At 40.3% G+C, this 26937-nt stretch overlaps 1 protein-coding gene across 2 annotated transcripts in view; it reads left to right on the top strand.

Annotated features, from left to right (window-relative positions):
* dock4b (dedicator of cytokinesis 4b) overlaps positions 1-26937 on the top strand; it is a 117048-nt gene that overhangs the window by 75953 nt on the left and 14158 nt on the right. For both annotated transcript variants that reach the window (XM_083935012.1, XM_083935013.1), the window contains exons 23-45: positions 1377-1566; positions 2254-2390; positions 3880-4014; positions 4476-4574; positions 5468-5562; positions 6666-6741; positions 6871-6971; positions 7236-7294; positions 7945-8093; positions 9824-9909; positions 12437-12532; positions 12636-12696; positions 13189-13282; positions 13475-13623; positions 15937-16023; positions 16145-16249; positions 16517-16658; positions 18582-18748; positions 20941-21027; positions 22056-22232; positions 24926-25009; positions 25439-25558; positions 25909-26030. In XM_083935012.1, coding sequence (XP_083791138.1) covers positions 1377-1566; positions 2254-2390; positions 3880-4014; positions 4476-4574; positions 5468-5562; positions 6666-6741; positions 6871-6971; positions 7236-7294; positions 7945-8093; positions 9824-9909; positions 12437-12532; positions 12636-12696; positions 13189-13282; positions 13475-13623; positions 15937-16023; positions 16145-16249; positions 16517-16658; positions 18582-18748; positions 20941-21027; positions 22056-22232; positions 24926-25009; positions 25439-25558; positions 25909-26030 — 2618 coding nt within the window. The remainder of the gene's footprint in view (positions 1-1376; positions 1567-2253; positions 2391-3879; positions 4015-4475; positions 4575-5467; positions 5563-6665; positions 6742-6870; positions 6972-7235; positions 7295-7944; positions 8094-9823; positions 9910-12436; positions 12533-12635; positions 12697-13188; positions 13283-13474; positions 13624-15936; positions 16024-16144; positions 16250-16516; positions 16659-18581; positions 18749-20940; positions 21028-22055; positions 22233-24925; positions 25010-25438; positions 25559-25908; positions 26031-26937) is intronic.

Genomic DNA, 26937 nt, shown 5'->3' on the forward strand with positions numbered 1-26937 from the left:
TGGACAATTATAACAATCTACTCAAGAGGCTAACAGTCTTGTTTTAAACCCTTCAACCCACCTCACTTTGAGGCCACAGCAGTGAGTGTAACATTAGCTATTCCAGTTTTTCCCTCTCCTCGCCATCTGAAAAGCTCCCCTTCATCCCTCTACTGACTCCTGATCTTGACTAATCTGTATTCTCAACACAGCAAGTAGCTGTGGGAAGATGCAGGCCGGACTAATGCTAATCCATGTTAATCTGTGATATCTGGGCACACACATACAGACACACTAGCCCTACACACACATGCATAATTTAGCACCCGCAATCCCCAATAATATGCGTTAACACTTGATCTCTCAAACTTTTCTGTCCCAAGGCCTAGTTATAATGTTCCCAATATCCCATGTATAGCGCAATTAAACCAAACTCCTTTTTAGCTCCATCCAACCTGCTCTTTTGTCAAAAGAAAACACCTTTGAAATAAAGTGTTGAAAAACGTCTTCTCTCCTCCGCCAGGCTTTCCTGGAAAAATGAAGAGAGAGGGAAGATATAGGACACAGTGACTCACCTCCCTAGATTTTAGTAATCTTCATTTTTCAATTGTGCAGCAAGAAGCTGACAGAACTTGACAGGAAGAAAGAGCATCAGACTGTGCGCTTCACACAAGAGACGGACAACAATCCAACTGGAGTAAATTGAATCCACATATGCCCAAAACAACTAACCAAAAGAGCTCTTTGTAAACAGACGTGCATGAATATTCAGTTCAATCAATCAAGCTGTCTACCCTCTCCACGAGGACCTGTTGATGTCAAGGTGGGGCATAACAGGGCAGGGGGCTCAGAACACAGCCCTGGGGTGCTCCGGTATTAAGGATAAGTGCTGAAGAGGCGTGTATGCCCACTTTCACCATCTGGGGGTCTCCCTATCAGGAAGTCAAGGTGCACAGAAATGTGTTTAATGTCCACTCCTTGAGCTTTGTGACGACTGGGGGAAACTATGGTGTCAAAAGCAGAACTCTTAGTCAGTGAACAGCAATCTCAAATAGCTTCCTTTGTTTTCCAGGTAAAAAGTACCAATTACTTGTGTAGAGTGCTATGGTTGCCTTTTCTTATGCAACTTAACAGAATATCTGTTGAAATTGCCACACAAACACCATATTAAACATGCATATTCATATCTTGAATTGCTCTGATTCTTCCTGGTGTACAGGGACAACGTATATCATACACAAATCATAGGATCAAGTTCTTTATAAATGTAGATTTACTGAACTAATCATTTTATTTTTATCAGTTATCAGCGTACTCATCACACAGTGATAATGGATTCATAGTGCCTATCGAATTTAGCCTCCAAATGATTTAACATTGTCCCCCATTCTGTCTAGGCGGTTTTCCTGCGGACGTTCCCGGCAGTTTATGGCGAACTGTTGAAGATCTTCACGGTGCGGGAGGTGGCCGGCTTCGTCAGGGAGACGCTGGGCAGCCTGCCCACCGCTGTCCACGCTGACTGCCTGGAGGCCGTCAAACTGCAGTGCATTGCCAAGACAGTGGAAAGCCAGCTTTACATTAACCCAGGTGCACAGCCAGATGCACAGTTAGATACTCATGTATAATAATTACATAATTACAGCTTGTTAACACACTGAAAACCCAACGCAGACAGATTTGTGAGCAAATACCACACATACAAAGAAAGCCATGCATGCAGATTATGAACACAGGAAAAATAAACAGCACAGAGGGGAAATAAACAGATTTGAACAGCTAGATTAATCCGCAAAATGCAGACAATAATCAGTGACACTTGTACAGTGTACTCTAAGTTTGTCTTGCATCATGTACACACTAGGCTATTACTCCATATTATAGTGATCGGCTTTGCACTCCTGCAGTGCAGTCACTTGAGAACACACCTTAGCTAATTGTTTCCCTACAGCGCACCTAACTCCATGTCATTAGATTGTTCTTAATAACTGCTTTACACGCAAATTACTGTCAATGTTTAATTTCCAGCCTGCTCCCACACGCTACAAATCATCCCTCATACAAAATTGTATTAATGTAACACAAAGAAATTACATTTCTATGCATTTAATTATATTTAATGTTATAAGAAACATTGTGCACTCATTAAAGCAAAACAAGAACTAAGACAGCCACAGAAGATTAATGTGTTTTGCCTGTTGGTCTTTGTTGTGTTCACTCTTTATATTGATGTGTGACAACTGTGCGTACGTGCTTGCGTTTGCGTGTGTGTTACAGAGTCGAGGTGCATCCTGTTGCCGGTGGTGCTCCGTGTCCTCCAGGCGCACATGCAGGAGCAGAGGGACCTGGTCATGTGTGCCCGCATCCTCACGAGCATGCTCTCCCTCATCAAGAAGGAGGAGACTGGCACCGCGGTGAGAATCATGCTGGTTATCGGTTGACATTACACTGTGGAAGCCCACCTCATCTTTAAAGGAATAGTTAGACATTTTTGGGGGAATTTGCTTTCTTGCTGAGAGCTGGATGAGGAAGCTGATACCACTTTTTTGTTTGTACAGTTAATATGAAGCTACTGGTAAGAGCTTAGTCTAGCACAAGGACTTTAAACGCCGAAACGTCTAGCTTGTCTCTGTCGAATCCCAAATCCTTGGGCTAAGCTAAGCTAAACAGCAGTTGACGGTAACTTCATGTAATCATATAGATATGAGCTTGGCATGCATCGGTCTTCCAATCTGACTCTTTTCTGAAATGTAAAACTATTCTTTTAAGCCAGCCCTTGTGCTTATTACAGTAACAGCTGTAGAAATGCAACTTCACAAATCGGCATATTGTTACATAAAACTGCTTTAAGTGTAAAAAGGAAATAAATGTAATTTGGATTTCCAAGATTTACATTTATTATGGATTGTGTGACTTTATACCTAGAACATCATTATCCTCTATATGTTGTGAATTTATTTTGCTATTCTACAATACTGTACAAGAGAATTACCCGTTGATAACTGTAAATTAACTTCAAAGGAAGTCAAAGCTAGAGGAATAAGTCTTACAGCAACGTCTTCGACAATATATTGCAAAAGCAGATTGCTTTGTTGTGTATATGTTCAATTCATCTTTGTAACAAGGACTTTGGCAGAATGCAGTTCAGTAATGAGACCCATCAATTTAGCAATGGACATCGAAGTGTGTGTGTGCGTGTGCGTGTGCGTGTGCGCGTGCGCGTGCGCACGTGTGTGTGTGTGTGTGTGTGTGTTTTGTATACAGACAATACACACACATACACGGAGACTGGCACCACATCTAAAGGGAAGTGACAGCAGTGGCAGCCAATGTGCCAGTCTGAAGCTCCTTCTCATTATTGCGCTGTCCAAGACCTGACTGTCTTGTCAGGGGTAGAGACTAGAGAGATATATTCTCACAGACACACGCACATACCCCAACACGCACATACCCCCCCCCCCCCACACACACACACACACACATGCATATCCTCCACTCTCTTTGAGTTACTTTTTAATCTTTAACTGTCTCCCTCTCCTTTGCATTCCATCTTCTTCTATTTATTCCCATTCTCTTTTTTCTCTGTGAATTTATAGTTTGAAAATGAAACTTTCTATTAGTGCCCAAACTTACAGGTTCAAGACTCATTAAAACAGCTCTGAAAGTAAGATTATAGAGTATTAAACAGTAAAGAGTCTCTGAGGCAGAATGACGTTACTCGTCGGCCATGGTTCAAGGTTGTGCCGACAGAAAAATGCAGGTAGAAGATAACTTTTGGGGAACATTTATTTAACTTTGAGCTAAAATGGAGTGATCATCTTTTTCTTGTTCAGTTAGTAAAGTGAAAGCAAAGTGTTCATGCTGCCTGTAATTCATATGCAAGTGCTTTTGTCCTTTGTGTAGGAGCCGGTGGTCTCAGAAGAGGTGGAGCTAATAGTAGAAAGCCTGCTGGGAGTTTTGCTGAGAACCATCCTGGAAATAAGCAACCGGCCCCAGCCTGCTGGACCTACCATGAGACTACAGTTCCAGGATGTCACTGTATGTGTGTTTCACCATGTACAGTGCTTACAACATTAAATTGTTATGGGACTTAACAAAATGTTCAGGAGTAATTATAGATTTAAAATGAAGCGGGCTGCTGTGGCTACTAGGATTCCGCTTACATTATTAACATTAATGGCAATAATTAAGATTTATGATACAACAGAGCATGGAAGGGGATTGGTAGAAAATAATAGCATTGTAATCATCATTACTGTTTGATGATGGAGACTCAAGGAGAGCTACTTTCTTTCCTATCGCCTGCGGCAAAGGATACAAAGGAGCATTCTACACAAAAGAGTCATAATTCAGTGTTCACGTTGTTGTGCGTTCTACGTACATGACTACTTTAATAAGTCATTTAAAGCCCTAAAGAAATATCCTGGCTATACCTCAAAATTAAAACTGATGACCACACAAATGTCTTCTCTCTCCCTTATTGTGTTTTATCCTGTCAGGGGGAGTTTGTGGCATGTTTGTTGGCCCTTTTGCGACAGATGAGCGACAGACACTACCAGCAGCTGCTACAGGCATTCAGCAGCAAAGACAACCTAAGGGTGAGACGCCACATCTCTCTCTCCCTCTCTCTCTCTCTCTATATATATATATATAGTCTTCGTGTCCGTGTAAATGTGTCTCTTCCTCTCTGCCCCTTTGACTTAGACTATGTCAATCCTCATTTTCATATATTCATCCTTTTCTAGCCACGTTGTTTTATATGTTGTCATTACCCTGCAAGTGTATATGGGGTAGAGCGTGAGAGAAGAATTGCAAGATATCTGCACAACTGTTTTTTTTTTTTTCTCCCTGCCCTCTTTGAGTCATTGCTTTAGCTCTTCACCAGTGTATGTGAAGAGTGTCTTTATACAGGGTATGTGTAAGTATGTGTGCATGTAAGGGAGCTTTACCGCAAGGTCAGCCGTGGCATGTTACAAAATGAAGGAGAGCAGCGAGAGGGGAACAAGAGAGACAGAGAAAGTTAATGGGGTCACAAATTCATCCCAGTGAGAAATGTCAGGAAAAAAAAGAGGTAATATCCTCTCGTTAGCCCGAGAACACTTGTTGGAGAAAGACATTTTTCATGCTTCATTTCTACTACTTCTGTGACAAGTATGGAAAGTAAGTATCTGTGATAGACTTCACAATTTTACAGTTTCAGTACCATGGAGAGAAACGTACATTGAGTGCATTTGATCCCTTACTACACACTAATGTGTAGATTTAAGTATGTGGCGTGTTCACAGTGGTACATTTATGTGACACCTACTTCATCTCTGCCGTTTTGATTATAAACATGTAGATTACGGGTATGCAAAAAACAATGATTGTACAGTGTGGAGAGATACAGAGAAAGACTGTTTTGATAATTTGAACCAAGCCTGACCCACGTGGTTTGAGTTTCCAATGATAACATGTCTGCCATGTGTGTGTGTGTGTTTACGTGTTCCAGGACTTTCTTCTTCAGATCTTCACGGTCTTCAGGATCCTAATCCGACCAGAAATGTTTCCCAAAGACTGGACGGTCATGCGGTTGGTCACCAACAAGTAAGACACAAACAGACATGTACACATAGAGACCTTGCATTGGATCACAAGTAGACAGATCCAAGGACATTTTATTCACACACACACACAAAGGCATTAGAATGCGTCTGAGTGACCACTTGTGATTAGATCTCACTTCCCCGCTTTTTATGCAGATTAAAACACACGTAATTTCCTCTTTTATATACAAAAATACATATTTTATTCAAAAAACTTTTTGTTGTGTTTTATATGTGTGTGTGTATACATTTTAGTTGTTACTCTCACATAAATCATACAGTTACAGAATGACACAAACGTGCGATACCTGCAGTCTTCTGTCTGTTTCTCTGCCTGACAGTGGTATGTGTTTGTGTTATATGTTTAGATTTTTAAGTGCATTTAATGAACCTAAAAGTAAGATTATTGTCTACTGGCAGTTGCCAGGCAACCAGCGATAAGAGCGGGCGAGCGCGTGTGAGATTTGTGCAGAGCAACGGGAACAAAAAAAAACCGACCAGACCACCTCTGAATGTGGTTTGAACGATCAGATCTCAATGAGTCCTCAGTGCATCCCAAGTGTGTTCAGACCTGTCCCTAGAGCTGTCCACTTGTAATCTGATTATCCAGGGTGGATGTTAAAGGCAGGGTCTGAACAACCTCATTAGAGATAGCTTCCATCTGCTGAAGCCTATGTCGAGTCCTGTCTCTCTCCGTGGACAGTGAGTTCCACGTCTCTACAGTCTTCTTTTAAAAGGTCAAGTGCCCATTTGGTTTTTATATTTAACTTTCGTCAACATGGAAAGGTTGATGCGTTTTTCCTGTTTCGTCCCTTCACCTCTGCAAATGGGCCGTTCGGAAAACATGTACATTATTTACAGTGACGCATCTTCCTTTTCAATTCAATTCAATTCAAGAAACGTTATTTGTCCTCAAGGGGCAATTCAAGAGCACATAGGGTAGTTGTATCCACACGACAAACAGCAGCAAGAAGTATAGGTAAAAAAAGAAAAAAAAAACAGTGCAAAAAGAGGTTAACAACTGTACAGAATAAAATAAACGGTTCCTGCAAGCTAACACAATAACCCTCTGCACCTACTCTGTTCTTTCTCTTGTTCTTTTAGTGTCATCATCACAACTGTCCTCTACCTTTCTGATGCCCTGAGGAAAAACTTCCTAAATGACAAGTTCGACTACAAGGTAGGGGTCTCTGTAGAGCTAGAGGCAGACAAAATAATTAGCTGAAAATGACTGCGTTTAAAGTATTCTTTACTTTTTTTTGGGACCAAAGTTAACAGCCGATCGCTTTTTGGTTGCTGTCATTTTCAGGTGTGGGACTCGTACTTCTATCTGTCTGTAATATTTATCAACCAGCCCTGTCTTCAGCTGGAGTCCTTCTCTCCCTCCAAGAGGAAGAAGATACTGGAAAAGTAAGTTTGCAAATGCACATGCACACACTCACACCATTCTCTGCTGCCTGCGTGTGTAAGGATGGCCTATAATGAGCCATGTGCTCTCTCAACAAGCTGTCCTATCCTGCTCCAGGTCTTTGTCAAAATTTAAAACAGTCACACACAAAGAATACTGGAGGCTGCATACAGTATAATGACTACTTTACATGCTGTTCTCACCGTATCTCTCAGTATTTGCCTGCAGCAAGCACACGTTACTAACCATGATGTGTTATCATGCAGGTATGGAGACATGAGGGTGATGATGGGCTGTGAGATCTTCAGCATGTGGCAGAATTTAGGTAAGATGCTAAAACACATGGACTGTTTTCTTCCTAAATATAACCCATGAGAGAAAAAGAATAGAAATATTCCAAGTCAAATTTAGTGTCTCCATATTTAATCTTGACGTTTGTGTGACGCGCTTCCATCAGATAGAGCAGAGACAATTATGTTCTGTTCTTGTGCTGATGGGAACCAAAACAAAACTTTTTTTCCCTCTATGCCGACAACTACAGTATGGGTCACCATGGCAACCTGCTGGGTGCTCTTAACCTTTTGTTCTTCCCTGAGTTTGTGATGGATTTGTGCAATTTTGTGTTTTTATAATCATTTCTAGAGTTTTTATGTGCATTAGAGTGTGTTTTTGACATGCACTTTGGAGTCACTTTATTTTGTTTTATTTGATGTCACTATGAGTGGAAGTCTCCCCACTAACAATAATGAATTTTAAATAAAACAGACGTTGTGATTATTATTAAAATACGGCATCAATTTTTTTAGAGTGCAGTGCACTTAAATCAAATAATCAGTGCAGCCTGGGGTAGTTGAAAGTTTTGAAGAGAAGAATTTTGCTTTCCTGAGGCCAAATTGCCTCTGCAATAAACAATACACTGTGTTCAGGGATAAAGTGAGAGCCCAGCATCTCTGTTGACCTCTGTCTCTCCTCCAGGGGAACACAAGTTGAACTTCATCCCAGCAATGATTGGTCCATTCCTGGAGGTGACGCTTGTGCCTCAGCCTGATCTGAGGAATGTCATGATCCCCATCTTCCATGACATGATGGACTGGGAGCAGAGACGCAGTGGCAATTTCAAACAGGTACAAAGCTGTTAAAAATACATTAACTTGCCTGAAACATATGTTTAATCGCAAGGTTAACCCTTTTATTGATAGGTTATTGGAACCTTCGTTCTTTCATTATTAGCGACAGCACCAGAGTCTGATAAGGTTTTTGTAAATTGAAAATATATGCTTTTCCTATGATTGCGTAGTAGCTCCGTTGTAGGTGGAACAAAAACATTGTCTGTGGTGTGATGAGGTTGATCCAGCCCTGCAAAGTGAAGCCATATGGTTTCTTGAGAACAACAAAAAACAGTCTTTTTCTAAAATTTATAATCTCAAGAGTTTGTTTTCTTCTACATTTGTACATCTCTTATCGCAGTGATTCTCAAACTTTTTGCATTACGTACCACCTCAGAAAATATCAGACTCTCTAAGTACCACCACTAAGACCAATGTTAAGATCCCCTTTTCATCTGCAGACAGGAAGGTTTAGTCCTTATCAGAAGATTATTTATTGTTGACTGTCTTCAGTCACAGCCATGCTTTAGGAAGGAAATCATCAGAAGGGACATGTCAGTGTTTTCAAACATATCATTTTACCTCTGCTCACTATCTCTCCATCACAGTTTAGTTTGTAATTCCGATCTTATTACATGAATGATCTATTTGATCAAACAGACCAAGAGGTGTCATTGATTTCCTACCTTCCAGTTACCTTGCATTCTTAAAATGTGGTAGGTGACCTACAGCTAGGGTTGCAAAGGGATGCTACATTTTTTGTGGATTGCTGGAAACTTTCCAGAAACAAAAATATGACAGGAAATGCTAAACTTACATTTCAAGGATCCTAAAAGTTTAAGTATTCTAGTAATGTAGTAATTAATGTTTCCTTTTTTTATTTTTGAGATTCCTTCAAGTACCACCAGAGAGAGCTTGAGTACCACCAGTGGTACGAGTACCACAGTTTGAGAACCAGTGATTAATCTTATATACTCTATTTTCCATTCATCTCAGAGATTATCCAAGTTTTTTTCTCATAAATGTATGACTTCAATCTTTGAATTTCAGAGTTTTTCTCAAAATATTACCCCCCACCTTTTTATTTATTTATTTATTTTTTTACATACGATGGTTCTGATAGGACGCTGTAGCTTTCCTCATAATTTTGCTGAGAATAATTATACTAACTTGTAATGTTTATTTGACATTTCCATCATCAAATTATCATCACTGCAAATGTTAGAATCTGACATTTTCAGTTGGGGTATTCTGCATTGTGGTTAAGTTATCAAACTACAGTAATTGTAGCTTACTCTTTCACATAGCTTTAATTGTAAATGTCATTAGCTATAGTTCAATCAATTTTCGGGTAAAAAAAAAAACAAAGATGCCAGATGCTATGTACAGTAATGTGGGTAAGTGATGAATGCGAATGCGAGATGTTCTCCATGATATATACGTTATATACCCAACAAAAGTAACTCATAAGAAAGAAATATTCCCAACAATGCACAGGATGAATTTTCTTGCACTCTGCTGATGGCGATACACTTTTTTTCATGAATGCAAGAATAGAAATGAAAACATGTCAGGGACAATCGCATTTACTTTGACGCATGATTGACATTGACATAATGTGAAGTGATTTGATGGGCCGTGCCATTCAGTTTTAAGCTCTAAGCCACCTGCGCTGCTCTTCCTCTCTGTCATTTTCTCAATAACCAGCAGCCCCCTTTTGAGATTTTAAATGCTTTCTATTTCCACAGGTGGAGGCCAAGCTGATCGACAAGCTGGACAGTCTGATGTCTGAGGGCAAAGGAGATGAGACGTACAGGGAGCTCTTCAACAGCATGTGAGTTGGAGAAAGGAACAGCGATAGATGCAGGAAATATTGGGATGACCGACATGTAGGTGCAAACATACTGACATTACCCTGGATTTTAAAGGAAAAAAGGATTGAGAAAGTTGGCAAGTGTGTTATGTTAATTGTCCCAGGGAGCCACTCGAGAACAAGCTGAACAGCAAAGTCAAAGTAATGGCCTAAATAAAGAGGCCAGTTTAGGACATAAGGGGACATTCACTTACAGAAAATACACGTTGATTGAGTACAATGGTCGAAATGATACGACCCACACAAGGCTTCGTAAGTCATTTTCCTCTGTAAATGGCCACTTTCTCTGTAAGTGGACTTGTCTGAGTATACCACTTTGGAAACGACAGCCAAAGAGCACAGATAACAGCATTAATGCTCAGGGAATGCTCGTTGATTCTGAATAAAAAAATACAAACTGCTAAATGTGTAAGAGGACCAATGTGTGGGATTTATGGAGCTCTATTGGCAGAAATGGATTTAGGGCTGTCAAAATAACATGTTCATTTCACTAGACTAATTAATCACAGATAACACAGCCAAAAAAGAGTCAGATTAATCGTGCTCTACGATGCCTCTTGACTCCGTACATCACTGAGCATACAACCAATCCAAAGAAGCTTTGTAAACGTTGCCTGGCCCAGTGAATGAAGCAGAGGGACTCAGAGCTCAGTGGGACAGTCGCCTGAAAACAAAGTGACACCGGTCCGGGACCGCTTAACCACACAGACGTCTATGCACAACAGACTGCTCGATTATAACTCCACATTCTCGGCTGAGATGGGAGAAATAGTGGTGCAGTGTCTCAGCGTTTGCATTGCATAAATTAAATTAGCGTAGTGGTTAGCAGACTCTCGAACGCCCCTGTATAATTCAACCTGCGTGCACATTTTTCAGCTTATCCATTTGAATATTTTTTGAATTCTTCTCATGTCAAATATTGATATACAGTATACGATTAATTTAGACTAATTGATGACAAAGCCTGTAATTAATAAAACAGTTTTTATTAATTGCTCTACAGCCCTAATTATAACCTGAAACAAAGAACGGTTATGTTTTCATTTTGCTTAGAATAAGCCCTTCATATTTACATAGGGAGGAGTTACTCTTTCACAGAACCCGATGTTGCACTACCCTGTTTCTACAGTAGCCCAAAATGGAGAAGGCAAACAATGGCTCTCGAGAAGGGGCCTTTTGCCTTTTTTAAGGTTACTACCGTAGGGTACCCTTTATGCTTGGAAAGCTAGGGGTGAGGTAAGGGGCAATCAGTTGCCACCAAATCCTTCACACTGCTTTTAAAGTTTAAAGTATAGGCAAAGGAAAGGTCTTTATTTGAAACTGTTTCTACTGAGTAGATTGGTAGAATAATAATGAGAGGTAAGTGATGAGTATTCACCTTCATCTTCACTCCCACCTCCTCTGTGGCCAGTACTCGTCCACTCTGTCCTTGTGTCTGCAGGTTTGTGGTCCTGCATGCTTATTGCATGTGCTCACGCTCGTGTGTGTGTGTGTGTGTGTGTGTGTCTTTTTTTTGTGTTTGCTCATATGTCCACCTTTGCAAAGGACTACTATATTTGGACTTAGCCCTACATTTCAACTTAGCTTCCGAAAACATTATTACATAAAACAAAGCCATTTTTTTTCTGATTCACTTACACTGTATGTCTCTTTTACTATCAGATAGATGCAATGCAAAGTGTGAGCTTGATAAGTATTTCAATTGTCCCTTTGTCTTTCACAGTCAATCATTCACTTTCCTACCATTTTTACATGTAAAACAGTACAGAAAATATTGTCATTTCACTGCATATTATTAAACCTACATATCTATATTGTGCAGTATAATATAATTATGCACTAGTATCTATTATTATTAAATTGCCAGTATCTAATTCATGAATGCAGATTAGTTGTATGCTTATTTATGATTTAAGCCTACATTTATCTTTTCTTGCTTAATTGATTTGATTTAGTTTCTTAATTTATTTTTCATTCTAGTAACTCCACTAACCCCTTAACTAACCTGTGTGAGTGTGTGCTAATATTAATCGTATTAATATTAATTTATTCCACCTATGCTTCCCCGCCTGGAATAGAATTCCTCTGTTTGGTCCGTACCCTAGGTAAGACGCTCTCCTCTTTGTTCTCTCTGTTGTCGTCTGTGTGAGGGGGAACAGCGGGAAGGGTGTAACTTCAGCCAAAAGCCATTTTTGTTTTTAGCTCTGATGTGTTTGTCCAGTTGAGATAACCAATCAATTCTTTAAAAAATAATATTTTCAGGTGGTAAAACATCAGCTATTGTGATTTTATTTTGTTAGCTCCCACAGGCAGGCCAACAAGCATAGGTGATACTGGTGTGACTGGGATTGAGTTCTTTTGCTTCGCTTACTTTTCTTTTTTAGTGATTCCTCCCATCTTCCCCTCGCCTTTCCTTTCCTTTCCCCTTTGCTCTCTTTTGTCTCTTTGTCCCTTTTGATCTTAACACACCTCCCATCTTGTCCTCCAGCCTGCTGAAGAAGATTGAGAGAGAGACCTGGAGGGAGAGCGGTATCTCTCTGATTGCTACCGTCACTCGCTTAATGGAGAGATTGCTGGACTATAGGTGAGAGTGCACACATACAATCTCTCAATTAACATGCCCACTCACCCACCACCACGGCCACTGAAGTCATAGCTTTGCATGTGTTATGATGTTTCTCTCACAGGGATTGCATGAAGCTGGGAGAAGTGGATGGGAAAAAGATCGGCTGTACTGTCAGTTTACTGGTGAGTAGCAGTTACTCCAAGAGTCTGTTTGGCTGTCTAAAACTATATCATCTTTTAGTATATTCAACAGAAATAGTGTCTTGAAGCTGGTAACTTTCTGTAAAAAAACAAACAAAATGACATTTTTGCTGAAACTGTCACTGTATCCCGACAGCGTAATGAGACAAAAGATCTGTGAAATGGAAATGTCACTCTACCTCCCTGTCTGCTCATATATATACTGTATATATTATAGCCCTTCTGCCTTCTAGGTTTTTTCTTATGTAACTGCAGCCATCTGTAAGAGCACCTGGCTGTGTAGGCAGACGGATCAGGAGTCACAGACGATCAGCAGCTATATTGTCGTACCTCTCCCAAAGAACAATCTGTCACTTTTTAAAATCTCTCCTCATTTGCATCTCCAACTCTCTCGATAATTTTCTTAACCCCCCCATCTCTGTTGTGATTCTTTTTGTCCTCAATCATCACCGAACCACCCACTGCTCCTGTCAGAACTTCTACAAAACGGAGCTGAACAAAGAGGAGATGTACATCCGCTACATTCACAAACTGTACGACCTGCACTTGAAAGCACAAAACTACACGGGTATGTCGAAAGGAATGACCCTAACATACAGTATGAGTGTGGGTGTTGGCATGTGTTAAAGATACATTATAGCGGTCTCATCTTTTTTTTACCTTTACAGCACTGTATATTCAATCATATTCTTCTCAACTGCTCCCTTACATAATATGCATATAATCTCCTGACTGTTGGTCTGTTTTGTGTGTGTCGCAGAGGCATCGTACACCCTGCTGCTCTACGATGAGTTACTGGAGTGGTCGGACAGACCCCTCAGAGAGTTCCTCAACTATCCAATGCAGAGCGAGTGGCAAAGAAAAGAGTTTCTGCATCTCACTATCGTCCAGAATTTTGACAGGGGGAAGGTGAGCATGAACACAAACATTTTACTGCACTTTACATTTGCAGTAGTTCAACTGTTATACAGAAGCATAAAAATCCCTCACACTAGCGCTTTTTCACAGTATTCAAAGACAGTTGCTGCGTCACATTTATGGAAAGATAAGTTGAACCTTTGTTGATCGTCAGAGGGCAAATTTGGTAACAATAGCACAAAGTCAGCAGTAGTACGGATACATAGACAACTAAAATAATAAACAAGAAGTACAGCACATTCAAAACTAAAATAAGAACAGAATTAAAATAACAACAGAAAAACTATACAAGAACAAGAACATATGGAGACAAAAAATGCAAGGTAAAGTGACCGTGGTGAGATTAAAATGACAGTCGTGCAGTCATTTAATCTTTGTTATCAGTGTAAACCACTGCTGATATGATTAATTAAATCATGGCACATCTTGTTTTTTCTGTATTAATGTAAAAATGTAATGTTTAAGGGATAAATGGAGAGTGTACAGGTCATTTTTTCCAGTTAATTTTAGTTTTAGTTAGTTTTGCCAGGTTGATCCCCCTAGGACTCTTAGGGGTATGATTTGCAATAATGATCCACTCGCTCTACATTACCCCACTTATTACACAGCTGCTCGTTAAAGAGATCAATAATTTGACCAAAAATATTGATTTTAAAAATGATTTTTCTAGTTTCGAAAATGTTCCTCCAGAGTCTACGATCAGAACTTCGTCCATATCAACGGAGTGTTATTCATAGGAGCCGCCTGCTGTTCACAAATAATTTGAGAAGGCTGTAATCAGAACAACAAAGCCCTTAAACAAACTACAACAGAATATCATGCAGCTATCAGAAGAAGGGATTTTAATTTACTTTATTATCATATGATAAATTATGATGATATATGAATGTATAATATAACATAATATGTAGTAAAGCAATAAAGCACTTGATGGAATATAGAGTGTAAAATTTAACAGTATAAAGTAGCAGTAAAGTATGGGTATAACAAAGTATAGTAATATAGTATTCTTATTGTTATTATTATTATTATTATTATTATTATTTCATATAGTATTTAATATATTTTTATAGTAGTATGTAATGCAATATGAGAAAATATCAAACTAGTGCCTCCTCAATTTGATTTTGTATGGTAAAAATGAATCAACTACTTTGCTGTTTTTAGTAGATACCAACTTAGAGACACACTGTACATACAAGCGTCAAGACAAGTGGTTTCTTGACGTTGCATGTCAAATTCTCACTCAGTTTGTAAAATATAACTCAACCTTGAGTTGAAGTATAAGCGCAGTCAAAATATTAATGCTTAGTTTAGAGTAAATACATACCAGCTATAAATATGTGGATTTTAATCTTGTAAGCTTTATAAACTCATTAAACATTAATAGCCATGAATGGAAGATTAGAGAAATGGAATTCCCCGCTTGTTTACTGGAGACATGATCCCTTTCAGAAAAGAGCAGAGCTGTGACTATGTGTCACTTGCAGTCAGACGTTTCATTTCTACCTGTTGTGAACTGTGACAACGGCCTGAGGCGTCAACACCTCCGCGGTTTAATCTGATGAATCGCTGGCGGCTGTAATTAAAGCGGGATACATACCGTCCCACAATATCCTGTGCCGTTTCCATAAGAAATATTGTGGCAGCGAGACTGACAGGTGAAGCGTGACTTGCATCGGTGGGTTGGTTTGGAAACAGCAGCTAAGAATGAACTGAGAGACTGCAAGCTTTACCAGAGATCAGCTGATTCAGGATGCAACAGAGAAGTATTTCACAGGCTTTTTTTTGTTTTGTTTTTTCTGTCTACCTCCCCTCTACTCCCCTCTACTGATTACATCTATTTATCCTAACTACCTCTGCCACTGTTCTGCGCACTCAGGAAAAAAAGTGGCATTATGGAGAGCCTCCAAAATTACACACGCACAAAAAGAACTTGAGCATCCCCTGATGAAATAACACAGCTCTGTAGAGTCATTAAAACCGCTCCCCTCGTTACTCATAGTCCAATTTCCTTCTGCATTCACGAGCTATGCCATCTGCCGATGCTGCCGCGTAGGGATCAAGAAAGAAAAGCTTTTCATTTAATTAGCAAGATGGCTCGCTGCTGTGTGTGCCTGCATGAGAAGGTTAGTTGAAGACTCTCCATTTTGTTGACTCACCAGTGCCATCGAGTGGGGGAAATCCAGACTCGCAGCACCACTGCAGAGCATTACAGTATATTCATCATATATACAAGTCGAAATCAAAGGAAAAACCGGCGTGCGTGCGTGTGTGTGTGACAGTGTGTTTTTATGTCTTCAGTGTTGGGAGAATGGCATCATCCTTTGCAGAGAACTGGCTGACCAATACGAGTCTTACTACGACTACAGGAACTTGAGCAAGATGAGGGTGAGTTGTGAGTTGAACACACTATAGAGACACTCGCTGAAGAAGCATTGGTAGTTGCTTGTCTTACCGTAATGCACACTGTTGGTTTATATTTAATAGTGTCCTTTATTTCCATTGCCAGATGATGGAAGCCTCTCTCTATGACAAGATCATGGACCAGCAAAGGCTAGAGCCTGAATTCTTCCGTGTGGGTTTCTATGGAAAAAAGTTTCCTTTCTTCTTACGGGTAAAGAAATCTTCATATTCCCTCTTTTTCATACTCCTTTTTTTGTCAAGTTAAATAAAATGATTCTTTTTACCCTCTCCAAAGAAGAAAAAATTAAATGTTCTTATATAAGACTCCTCCGGTCTGAGGTGACATTCAGCAACTCTTATTCAATGCCATAAAATGATGTAACAGGCCCTGTCCTCGGTGGAGAGTTGCAGTCGCAGTGTGTGACCACTAGATGTCGGGCTAACCCCACACTCCGCTCTCCGCTCCCTCCCTCTGCAGAATAAGGAGTTTGTGTGCCGCGGCCATGACTACGAGAGGCTGGAGGCTTTCCAGCAGCGGATGCTCAACGAGTTCCCCCACGCCATCGCCATGCAGCACGTCAACCAGCCGGACCAGACCATATACCAGGCAGACGCACAGTGTATCCTTGCTATAGAAAGAGGCACATAGAAAATCAATTCAGTTGAATGTGTTTCAATCCATAAAAAAATGACAGCTACACAGTATAGATACATATGTGCGCACATACACAGATGCACTTAATGCTCACAGCACACTTTATGTTTACATCCACGCATTTACCTGTGATGAGGCTCCGTGCCTCCTTCTATCTGTCGCAATCTCTCGTCATTTTCAAAGGCTCATTCACAGGAATGCACACATTCTGTTCTGCAAATTATGTGCAGCGTACAGAAACTCATACAATAAAGTACTCCCAAACAGATTATATGCATATGCTTCAGCACAAACCTAAAGGGCGGAATTTTCACTGGGAACACACTTTTCAATATATATATATTATCTGGATAAGAGAAGCTCTTAAATGTTTATACTTCCGTCATCTGGGTTGCCTTGGTTGTTTCATTGTGCTCATGTCGTAGCAATAAGCTTTACAAGCAGCAATCAGTGCTTCAAGGACTTTTCCCTGGGTTTTTATCTGCGAGACTCCATAGCATACATGCCTGCCTACCTTCTGATGTGTGGCAGTTGGTGGAACATTAGGATATACTGTTTTGTTTATAAAGAGGCCAATCCAACATTACACGTATATCTTATGATACTAAATATGTATGTATGGCTGCCATTATATAAAAATTAATTAATGACTGAATAAAGAAAGAAAGCAAAGTCTCAGTTATCAAATAAATGGGAAGGTTAATTAAAATAATAAAATAGTATATTTAAAAATAACCAATTGCTGTTAAGGAACCCCATCGAGACACGCACAGTCATTTAAGTATGGGTGAAGATATACAGAAATAAAACAAACAAGAAATGAATAGGGGAATAAAATAAAATAGCTCATAAAGGTAAACAGAAAATAATACATTGGGAAATAATTAAATATTAAAATGTATAAATACAAAAATAAGTATTTTTTAATATACATAAATACATTTTATTCATTTTTCTATTTCTGTAAATTAATTTCCAAATAATTTTATACTTGAGCATTTTATGTCTCTTCTTTTTCTTCATTATTTTATGTATTTATTTATTGAGTGATTTGTTTATTTAATACAATGGCAGCTTTAGTAATATCCATAAATATGACTTTAAGTAGAGTTATAACAGTAATAATCCAATCGTTTACATAATATTAAACCACCATCATAATAAAGAGCACAATAAAAAAGTTGGCATACAGTACATCTTTAAATCAAGGCATTTATTGCAACAATAAACAACATTTAAACATGCACACATTAAGGGTTACATGCGAGATTCCTGAACAGACCTCAGCGCTGGTGTGTGCAGATCGAAAGACTGAAACAAATCTCTACCCTTAAATAAGTGGCCAACTCACAGAGCTATACTGTTAATTTCCACACAGTTTGTTTTCGGATTTAGCTGTACTACATGGGAGCGCAGAAAAACATTAGATCACTTCCTGCTCCTCTTCTGTCCTGTGGCATTTTTTTTTCTTTTGTGTTTTTGTTTCTCTGTTTTGTTCCTCTGTTTCTGTGTCTTCTTTTGTGGTCTGAGTACACTGATGTGTACAAGCATGACATCCATGCGTCCTTCTGGGAGTGTGTGTGTGTACGTAGGGGGTTGGCAGGAGACCCAAAAGGCAAAAGACTCGTCATAATACATGATTGGCAGGTTATTGTTTCCATGTGGATGTGTTTGACTAATGAAACAAAATATGCAGCAGGAGATATGTACTTATCTCAGAGAAACATACTTAACCACCCAGGAAACCCCTGCCCGTGTGTCCTTGTCCTTTTGTCGTGAGTGCATCTACTATTTACCATGTTCTCTCAGGTCAATGGAGACTTCTTGTCAGTTTTAGTGCTTTCCTTTGTCACTCTCCTGTGCTCTCCTTAACGACCGCTGCTTCCAGACCTGCAGATTTACGCCGTCACCCCCATCCCGGAGAGTCAGGATGTGCTGCAGAGGGATGGAGTGCCTGACAACATCAAAAGCTTCTACAAGTTCAATCACATCTGGAGGTTCAGATATGACCGACCCTTTCATAAGGGCACCAAAGACAAGGAGAACGAGTTCAAGGTACTGTAGGGGGGGGGTGGGGGGAGGAAAAAAGAAAAGCACTAGAAAGAAAGAAGATGGTGAAGATAGACAGCCGCTGACGCACAAAGCACAAAAAAGACATACCACACACACACACACACACACAGGGAAAGGGGGCAATGTGACAGAGACATTTGTCTACATTTTTGTAATTTCATCCCTTCTTCACTTCATGAATTTGTCAGTTTTATGGAGATGAGAAAGCAAGCCTTTAGATAATGAACTTACAGCCTTTTACAGCGTGTGGAGAAGCTGCAAAATTTCATGTGCTATGAAATAACGAGTACTTTTTTTTAATGTTTCCGAATTTAAAATCATAAATTAGCATTTTTTTCCACTGTAGACTGATGCGAAATAACTTAATATTCTTCCTTAACTACTGTGTTCATCGATCATAGGCTTGTGTAGGTAATGATAGTTTGAACCTGCGCCCTGGTATTCGTCTGTGTGTAGCGCATGTTTTATTCATCGTGAATCCGATATCACTAATTATACTAGGGTACTAGTCAGGGCCAAATTAAGTCTTCACAGCCTCATTCAGTCACACACACATGCAAACCCACACTTCACACAATCTAAACACATACACACACCACTATGACCCTGCTATTAACACACATACACACAATGCAGCCATTTCATCTCACTTCCATCAAGGCTATTTGGCCAAATGTAATCACGGTATCACATTTCCATCAGGGCTGGATATCTCTGGCCCTCAGTGGGATTAATATGTATGATAAACTGTTAGCATTGGGACAAGAGTGTGCAGCAGCCACGATGTGGTGTTATCAGTCATAATAAATTAGAGAAGAAAGTGGTTTCCAAAATTACACAGAAGTTTCTATCTGCAGGGAAAAGGAATAGTTTGCAGAAAGGCCAAGACTTTTCAGCTTTTCCTTTCAACTTCCTGCTCTTAAACTGTAATACTTTTTTGTTTTTTTTAAAGTGTCCAGGTGCATTTCTTGGCCTTAAAAAGCAGAAAATCAATAAAGGGCAGCATGGTTGTGTAGTGAGTCGGAAGACCCTTCTTCAACCTGACGACACTGGATCGATACTGCGTGTCAGCACTTGTCTGCTCTGCTTGGGTGTCCTTGAGCAAGACACCGGCTTCTAAACTCTAGACTTAGTGTAGAGCTAATAAGCACGTCAGCATGCTAACATGCTAACATGCTAATCTTACATGTGAACATGGCAGTCATTAAACCTGCTTAACATCAGCGACACGCAATGCCAACAGGTCCAGAAAAAGCGAGTATGTGGAACTTTAGTCAAGATTTTTTTGTCTAACTATATTTTCGATAAATTAATGAAAGAGCCAATTAATAAGATGTCAGTAAATAGAATACTTACATTTAAAAATATTGGACTACTTCCAATTCTTCCTGTCTCTGGATATGTTAAGCGTAAAAATGACCGTAGGTGCTCCACTACAGTGTGAATCTATTATTTTAATAGCCTGCAGTGGATGCAAGAGTTTCCATAGTTTACGTGCTGTCAGAGTAACCTTGCGGGATGTTGGCATATTGACAAGCATGCTGGCTGACAGGATAAGTGGTTGAACATGAATGATGATATCAGATATAAGACATGACATCTGACCTACACCTTCAAGTGGGTTTGTGGCAGTAGGAGCACTGAGCACTTTACATGTTTTTCCTTCTATATATGTGTATCAGTGATTTAAACTGCGTGATGTCCGCAAGAGAACCTTAGTCATTGTGCAATCGCGTGCTCGTCAAATTGTGCATTCGTATTTTCACAGGTATAAAGCTATGACCATGCCCAAAAAAACACTCAGACCCGGACCCCGACATGAAACCACATAGTGGACTTGTCCAAGTCTAACATTAGAACAAATTTCAACAGTTTTTTTATCCATGTGTCTACGTTGAATAGATATCCAGGTGGTTGTGGTCCACAGGCCATACATTATTCATGACATTACATAGACCATAAGGTCTGCATTTAATAAAATAAACAAAAACAGGAAATGTGTGCAAAGCCTGACAGGGTTCATCTCATTTTTAAAAATTACAGTCGGGTCAGACCCAACAGGATTCAGGCAGGGAAGCCAAGCTGAAATCCAGGCTGAAGTAACAATTTTTTTGTTTTTTTAAGGGTTTTTTTTAGTCAGTCTTTACTAACAAGTGTATTGTGTGTTAATCCAGAGCCTGTGGGTGGAGAGGACAACCCTGACTCTGGTCCAGAGTCTTCCAGGCATCTCCCGCTGGTTTGAAGTGGAGAAAAGAGAACTGGTGAGCGTGGCTGCCTCTGATGAAATCACCATGAAGACATAACTGCAACACACAGTCATCTCACACAAAATACTCTGTAATACACTTTTATTTTTGCAGGTTGCAATTTACTGGCAGCTAATACCCAAGTATTGATCCAAGTCATTACATCGAACAACAATAATGACCATAAGGCCATAAGACATAAGGGGTTAGTGAGTTTGGGGCTATCAGACACATTTCATTTCCTCCTCTGGATAGATTAGATGTCGTGCTGAAAGTTTAATTGCTTCGCTTTGACTGCCAGTGTCCAATTTCTTTAGAATTGATCTTTGTATTGGGAAATTTTAAGCAATAATTATTCTGTTTTTATAGGCTGGAATCACTATCATATTTGACACGAGTCTATTGCTTCATGTGAATCCCCTAAAAGACTTTCCGTCTTAGGTCTTCTCATTCAGATCTCTAAGGAGTGGGAAGGTTTTAAATGCTGTTTTTTATCAAGCATATGCAAAACATAACACAATTTCTCTGTTGGTCTGAGCGCATATTCCTTAGTGCATAGCTGCTGAGTGTGGTGTGAAATTGCCGATTGTGAACTCAATGTTATTCTATGATGGTCATGCAGTGCAATGGCATATAAAATACAGAACTGACAAAAGCTCAATTAGCAAGAGGATTAGGCTTTGTGTGAGACAAAAGGGAGAAAAAGAGAGAGAAAAAGACATGCGGGATAAAGGGAAGGACATTTTTTTAATGCATCCATGAGTAAATGCAAAAGTGACCATAAAATAATGATTTACAGTATTTATTTTCATTAATTCAGTGCGTACCTTTACCTAAAGCTCAGTCAAATAGGGGGAGGGGGGGGTTAATGCATTTGCCTGAAATTTAGACAGATATATTTTTTTTTTTTGCAAATCTGTACCGTTTTTAAAGCTTTTCCCACGCAAACGTGCAGATTTGTCTAGCATGTAGACGTTAGAAAGCTACAGGAGAAGTGGCCCCTTGAAACTCTTTTAATTTCTCCACAACCTCCCCTCTCATAGGTGGAGGTAAGCCCGCTGGAGAATGCCATCGAGGTGATCGAGAACAAGAACTTACAGCTACGCACATTGATCACCCAGTGTCAGAGCCGGCAGATGCAGAACATCAACCCTCTCACCATGTGCCTCAATGGGGTCATCGATGCCGCTGTCAACGGGGGGCTGGCCCGCTATCAAGAGGTACGTACAGAGGGGTGGATGGATGGATGGAGGATAAGGTTGGATTTTAGAGACCGTAGCAGGAGTAAGGAGCGGTGACATATGGATTGCCTAATGATGCACGAAGGTGGGTTTTCAGCGGAGAGATGTACGGACTGATCGAGACAGAAAGTTTTTTTTCGGAGGCAGGGAGCGGATGAACAGATGGATGGATGGATGCATGAATGGCTGGGTGACGGATTAAATGATATAGATGGACAGAATGGATAGATGAGTGCAGAGCAGGGAGGGGTGGAAGTGGGAAAATAAGACGGATGGTTAATGTAGGGATGGGTTGGATGGATGGATGGATGGATGGATGGATGGATGGTGGGGGTTCAGTCAATGGATGGATGGATGGATGGAAGGATGGTGGGATGGGAGAGAAAGAGGGGTCAGGTCAGAATATGACTAATAGAGGAGTGGGGGGGAAGAATAGAGAGAAATTCATGGCTAATAATGGCTGAATGAATGAGATGGGAGTGTTTATGCAGCTGCTATATTATACACTGAAGTGGTGCATCATCACACACACACACACACTGATTGGTTGAGAAAAACTTGGAATGTGGTCACTCCCGCTGTCAGCAGACAATTGCAAGCTAACAGAACAGTACAATTTCTTAACCAGTAGGAGCTCAATTGAAGAGAAAAGGCGTCTAAAAATGGGTTTTCTCGACAAACTGAGCAAACTCAGCGACTTGCTCATGTCGCATAGCAACCACCCTTTTCCACTGGGAACGTGTATGTGGGGGTTCATGTTTCTGCGTGTGTATGTGTCTGGGCATATACTATATGTGTTTGTGATTGTATGTTGGGTTTTGTGCAGAGGAGTGTGCCTTGAAGTAGCCTATTAAGGTTTGGAGGATAGAGCCACAAAAGCAAGAGTCTCTGAAGTGCTTACTACCTTTACTGCCATCATTTTGTTAGAGAAATGGAATGATTTTCAGCTTCCGATACACTTACTTACTTATATCTTTACTTTTATTCACTGTAGGCAGGATAATGTATATATTTCTATGTTTATCATGATATGACCGGGATTCATTCAGGTAAAAATTGACCACCTATTTCATCCCAATATAAAGCGCCCAATTATTTAGCCTGAGGGGGAGACAGATGGGGCCGTGTCTGCAGCAAACACACTGCCACCGATATCAACACTCATTTTTCTTTGCAGAATAGTGCATGCAGTACCCCACGGAGCGGCCCTATAAATCTATTAATTTCCCAATGTAATGCCGATTGACAGCTGTGGAGGGTTTGCTCGGCTACAAATGAATGAGAAATTGTCATTATTAATATTCAGATTTATTGCTTTAGTTTGAGCTGAAACCCTTGAGGGGGAATGCCGTCTGATTTATTCCCACCCTCAGCGTTCCATCTCTAATTGGACTTTTCTAATGATTAACTGAGCTACTCCGCGGCGAGGACTCACTCCCTGCAGCCCGGGCGAAAAAATTTCCATCACTCGTAGCAGATTATTGATTCTTTTTCGCTGCCTCTTCCGGAGGTCCTTGGGGGGAGAATTTCCTTCAGCCCCTTCTTTCTTTTAGAATTACTACCTCGGCACTGTCGCATAGTACATTGCTAATAAAGAGCGTGATAACGTTGCAATAAAAATATTTTTCATTTCTTATCTATTTTTGTTGCATGGTTTAATAAGAGAGCGACATGATATCATGCACAGCGCATACTAATATATGTTGTTGAAAGATTGCCATCTACAGATGTTCGTCTGGAATAATAATCCTCCTTGTCTTATTGAAGATTCATAGTCTACAAGTCGTAGTGGCACGCATTCATTGACAGGGATCTGCGTTTTTCTGTGTGTGTGTGTGTGTGTGACATGTTTGAAGCCGCACTGAGACTCTTCTCTCTCTTCAGCTGTCATCTGGCTCTACCTCTTTGGAGATAAACAGCTGTGTCCTTGGGAGAGGAACCATGCTGATCTTTTTTTTACAAACTCCTCCATTTACCTTTCAGACCCTTATTTTTGTGTTTGTGCGTTTCCCTCTGTAGCAGATTTGAAACCAGATTGTGATCCGGGCCTTTCATCGGCTCGTCGTCTCTCCTCTTGAGAGGGATTTACCATAATCTGTAGACGCATCACTAGTGTTGTTGATATTGGAAACGGTGTGGGGACTGGCTCATGTATGAATGGCAGAAATGACAAATCAGACCATGCCATTTCTCTTCTTCTGCCATCTTATCTGTTTTTCCTTGGAGCTGCCCTTTTTTGAAGTAAATGTCTAGAAAAGGGGAATAGAATGCACAGTCTGTAATCCCAAGTATGATGTTTCTGAAGAGACATGATCTGAAACAGGAAGTGGGTACATGAATTAACATGACTGTAAAAAAAAAATCAAGTAAAATCCCTCCTTTGATCCCAACATTTGGCACAGTGTTTTACTTATAGTCTGGTCCTGAACTGGATAATAATAATATCACAATCACAAAAAATCCAAGATAGGAGCATTACTCACCCTTTGAGCTTGATGTTAGTTTAATCCGTTTGGTTATTTGCTCAGTTTTGTTCGTGAATGTTTTGTGTGGACAGTAATTCACTGTGGCAGCCCAGCAGGGATTCAGGTAACACCGCAGTGCAGAAAGCCTTCCGCTTCAGCTCCCGGTGCGTGCATAACAGATGTTCTGCATTTTGTCTCTCCATGCAGGCCTTCTTTGTGAAGGACTACATTATGAATCACCCCGAGGATGGCGAGAAGATCGGGCGACTAAGAGAACTCATGTTTGAACAGGTTTGTAATAAGAGATGCAAACATTAGGCGTTGTATACACTCATAGTGGAAATCTTTACAGTAATTTGAGCTTGACACTTTATCTGCCAGTATTTATTATTTTCACCTAAACACGTATCGCATACAAACATTTTTTATCAGGATCCCTTATTTATTATTTTTAAATAATTGTGACCAAGATATGTACTTGTGTAACGGGTTTCCAAGGAAGACACATCCAAACTATTTCCCCCAGAAATATAATAATGGGAAAAGGGGGGAACAAGTAACGTTCCAGGCATAAACAAAATAGGCTGATGAGTAGAAAATATTCATATCACTGCAGAAATACGTCCAAGTCCTTTAGTGTGGCCGGGAGGTTAACTTGTCCTTCTTTTGTTTTGTTTTTTTTGTCATAAACATAAACTTTAATCTGCTTTTCTTTTGAAGGCACACATTCTGGAGTACGGCCTCACCGTGCATGAGAAGTTTGTTCCCCAAGACATGAGACCTCTCCACAAGAAGTTAGTGGACCAGTTTCATCTGATGAAATCCAGTCTTGGCATACAGGTAGGCCACAAGATGAAACACAGTGACACTTCATCTTTAAAAATGTATTTCAACAACAGATTCAAATCAAGTTAAACAGAAGTTATTTTCTTTCATGATGCTCAATTATGTTTTATGGTAATTAAAACAACTCTACTTGTCCTAACGATTGTCCTGTGTTAGTGGACGCTGTATGTGACAACAGAAGCCCACTGCTGTGTTTTTGAATTCCTAATGAATGATCCGTTTAGTCCTGCGAGGAGAAAGCCACCCCTCATTTAACAGACTTCCTTTACCTGCATTTGCTTGAATGGGCATGAATATGCATTCAATCATGTGTACTGCCTCTTCTCCTTTTTTACAAACCCCAGGAGTTTCCTGCTTATGTGCGCGCAAGCCCAGTGCACTTCACCAACGGGAGCCCACGAACATGCAGGAACTCTGTGCCCAACATCATCAGCCCAGATGCTGGGAGAGGGGTTGCCAGGCGGAGGTGATGACCCCTTTTGTCTCATTTTGTTGTCTTCTATGTTTTTCTATGTCATAGAAAAGTAGGTTGAGGCGCTATATAAATACTGTGAAAGTACTCACAATCTACAAAGAAATGCACACAGTCCGTATTCAGAAACTTTTATTCAAACAAGCAGGACTTCTGTACGTTTATGATGTCAAAAGTGTACTACATATACTGTATATATAGGGAGAAAGTGCTGCTACAGCGCTGTTACAATCATTCCCCGGCTGCAATGATGGTGCAGAGACACCGAGAGACTGCTCTTTTTCAGGAGGGGGGGGCTTAAAGAGACAGGTCCTAAAACCTAGCGTTTCAGATGGTGAATACAGGTATATTCAAACAGACTGTGTGAGAAAAAAAAAGATGTTTCCTAGACATGTAAACATATTTAAGTAGAAAGAAGAATGAACCTGAAAATTAGCATAATATGGGACCTTTGGAAAAAACACTCAAAAGCTCTTTTACTTCAGTCTTAAATTTGTACGTCATGTTTTCTCACTTCGTCACGTGTTACCTCCTTTTTGTCTTTTGTGCCCCCACCTCACCTCAAACACCACGCTCTGTGCCTTTGCTTTGGTCTTCCTTCTGTTTTTTTTTTACCGGTGTGGCTCCATATGGGCATACGATGGGGTTGGCTGGCACTGACAGGGATATTTGTGTGGCTGCTGCCTTGCCAGCAGGCAGGCTATGTGCACACGCTTGTGTCTACGTGTGTGTTCTTTGATGTGTTCAGTGACCTTGCCACTCTGTCTACCTGCGACATTCTGCATCCACTGTCTGATCCCAGGGGGCATGGCCAACCATACAGACCCACACTAACACACACATACACACACACAAATATCACCTCAGTCTCCCAGTGACATTTCACATTTTCCTTATTGAG

The sequence above is a fragment of the Echiichthys vipera genome (genome assembly GCF_963691815.1).
Source record: "Echiichthys vipera genome assembly, chromosome: 20".
Lineage (NCBI taxonomy): Eukaryota > Metazoa > Chordata > Actinopteri > Perciformes > Trachinidae > Echiichthys > Echiichthys vipera.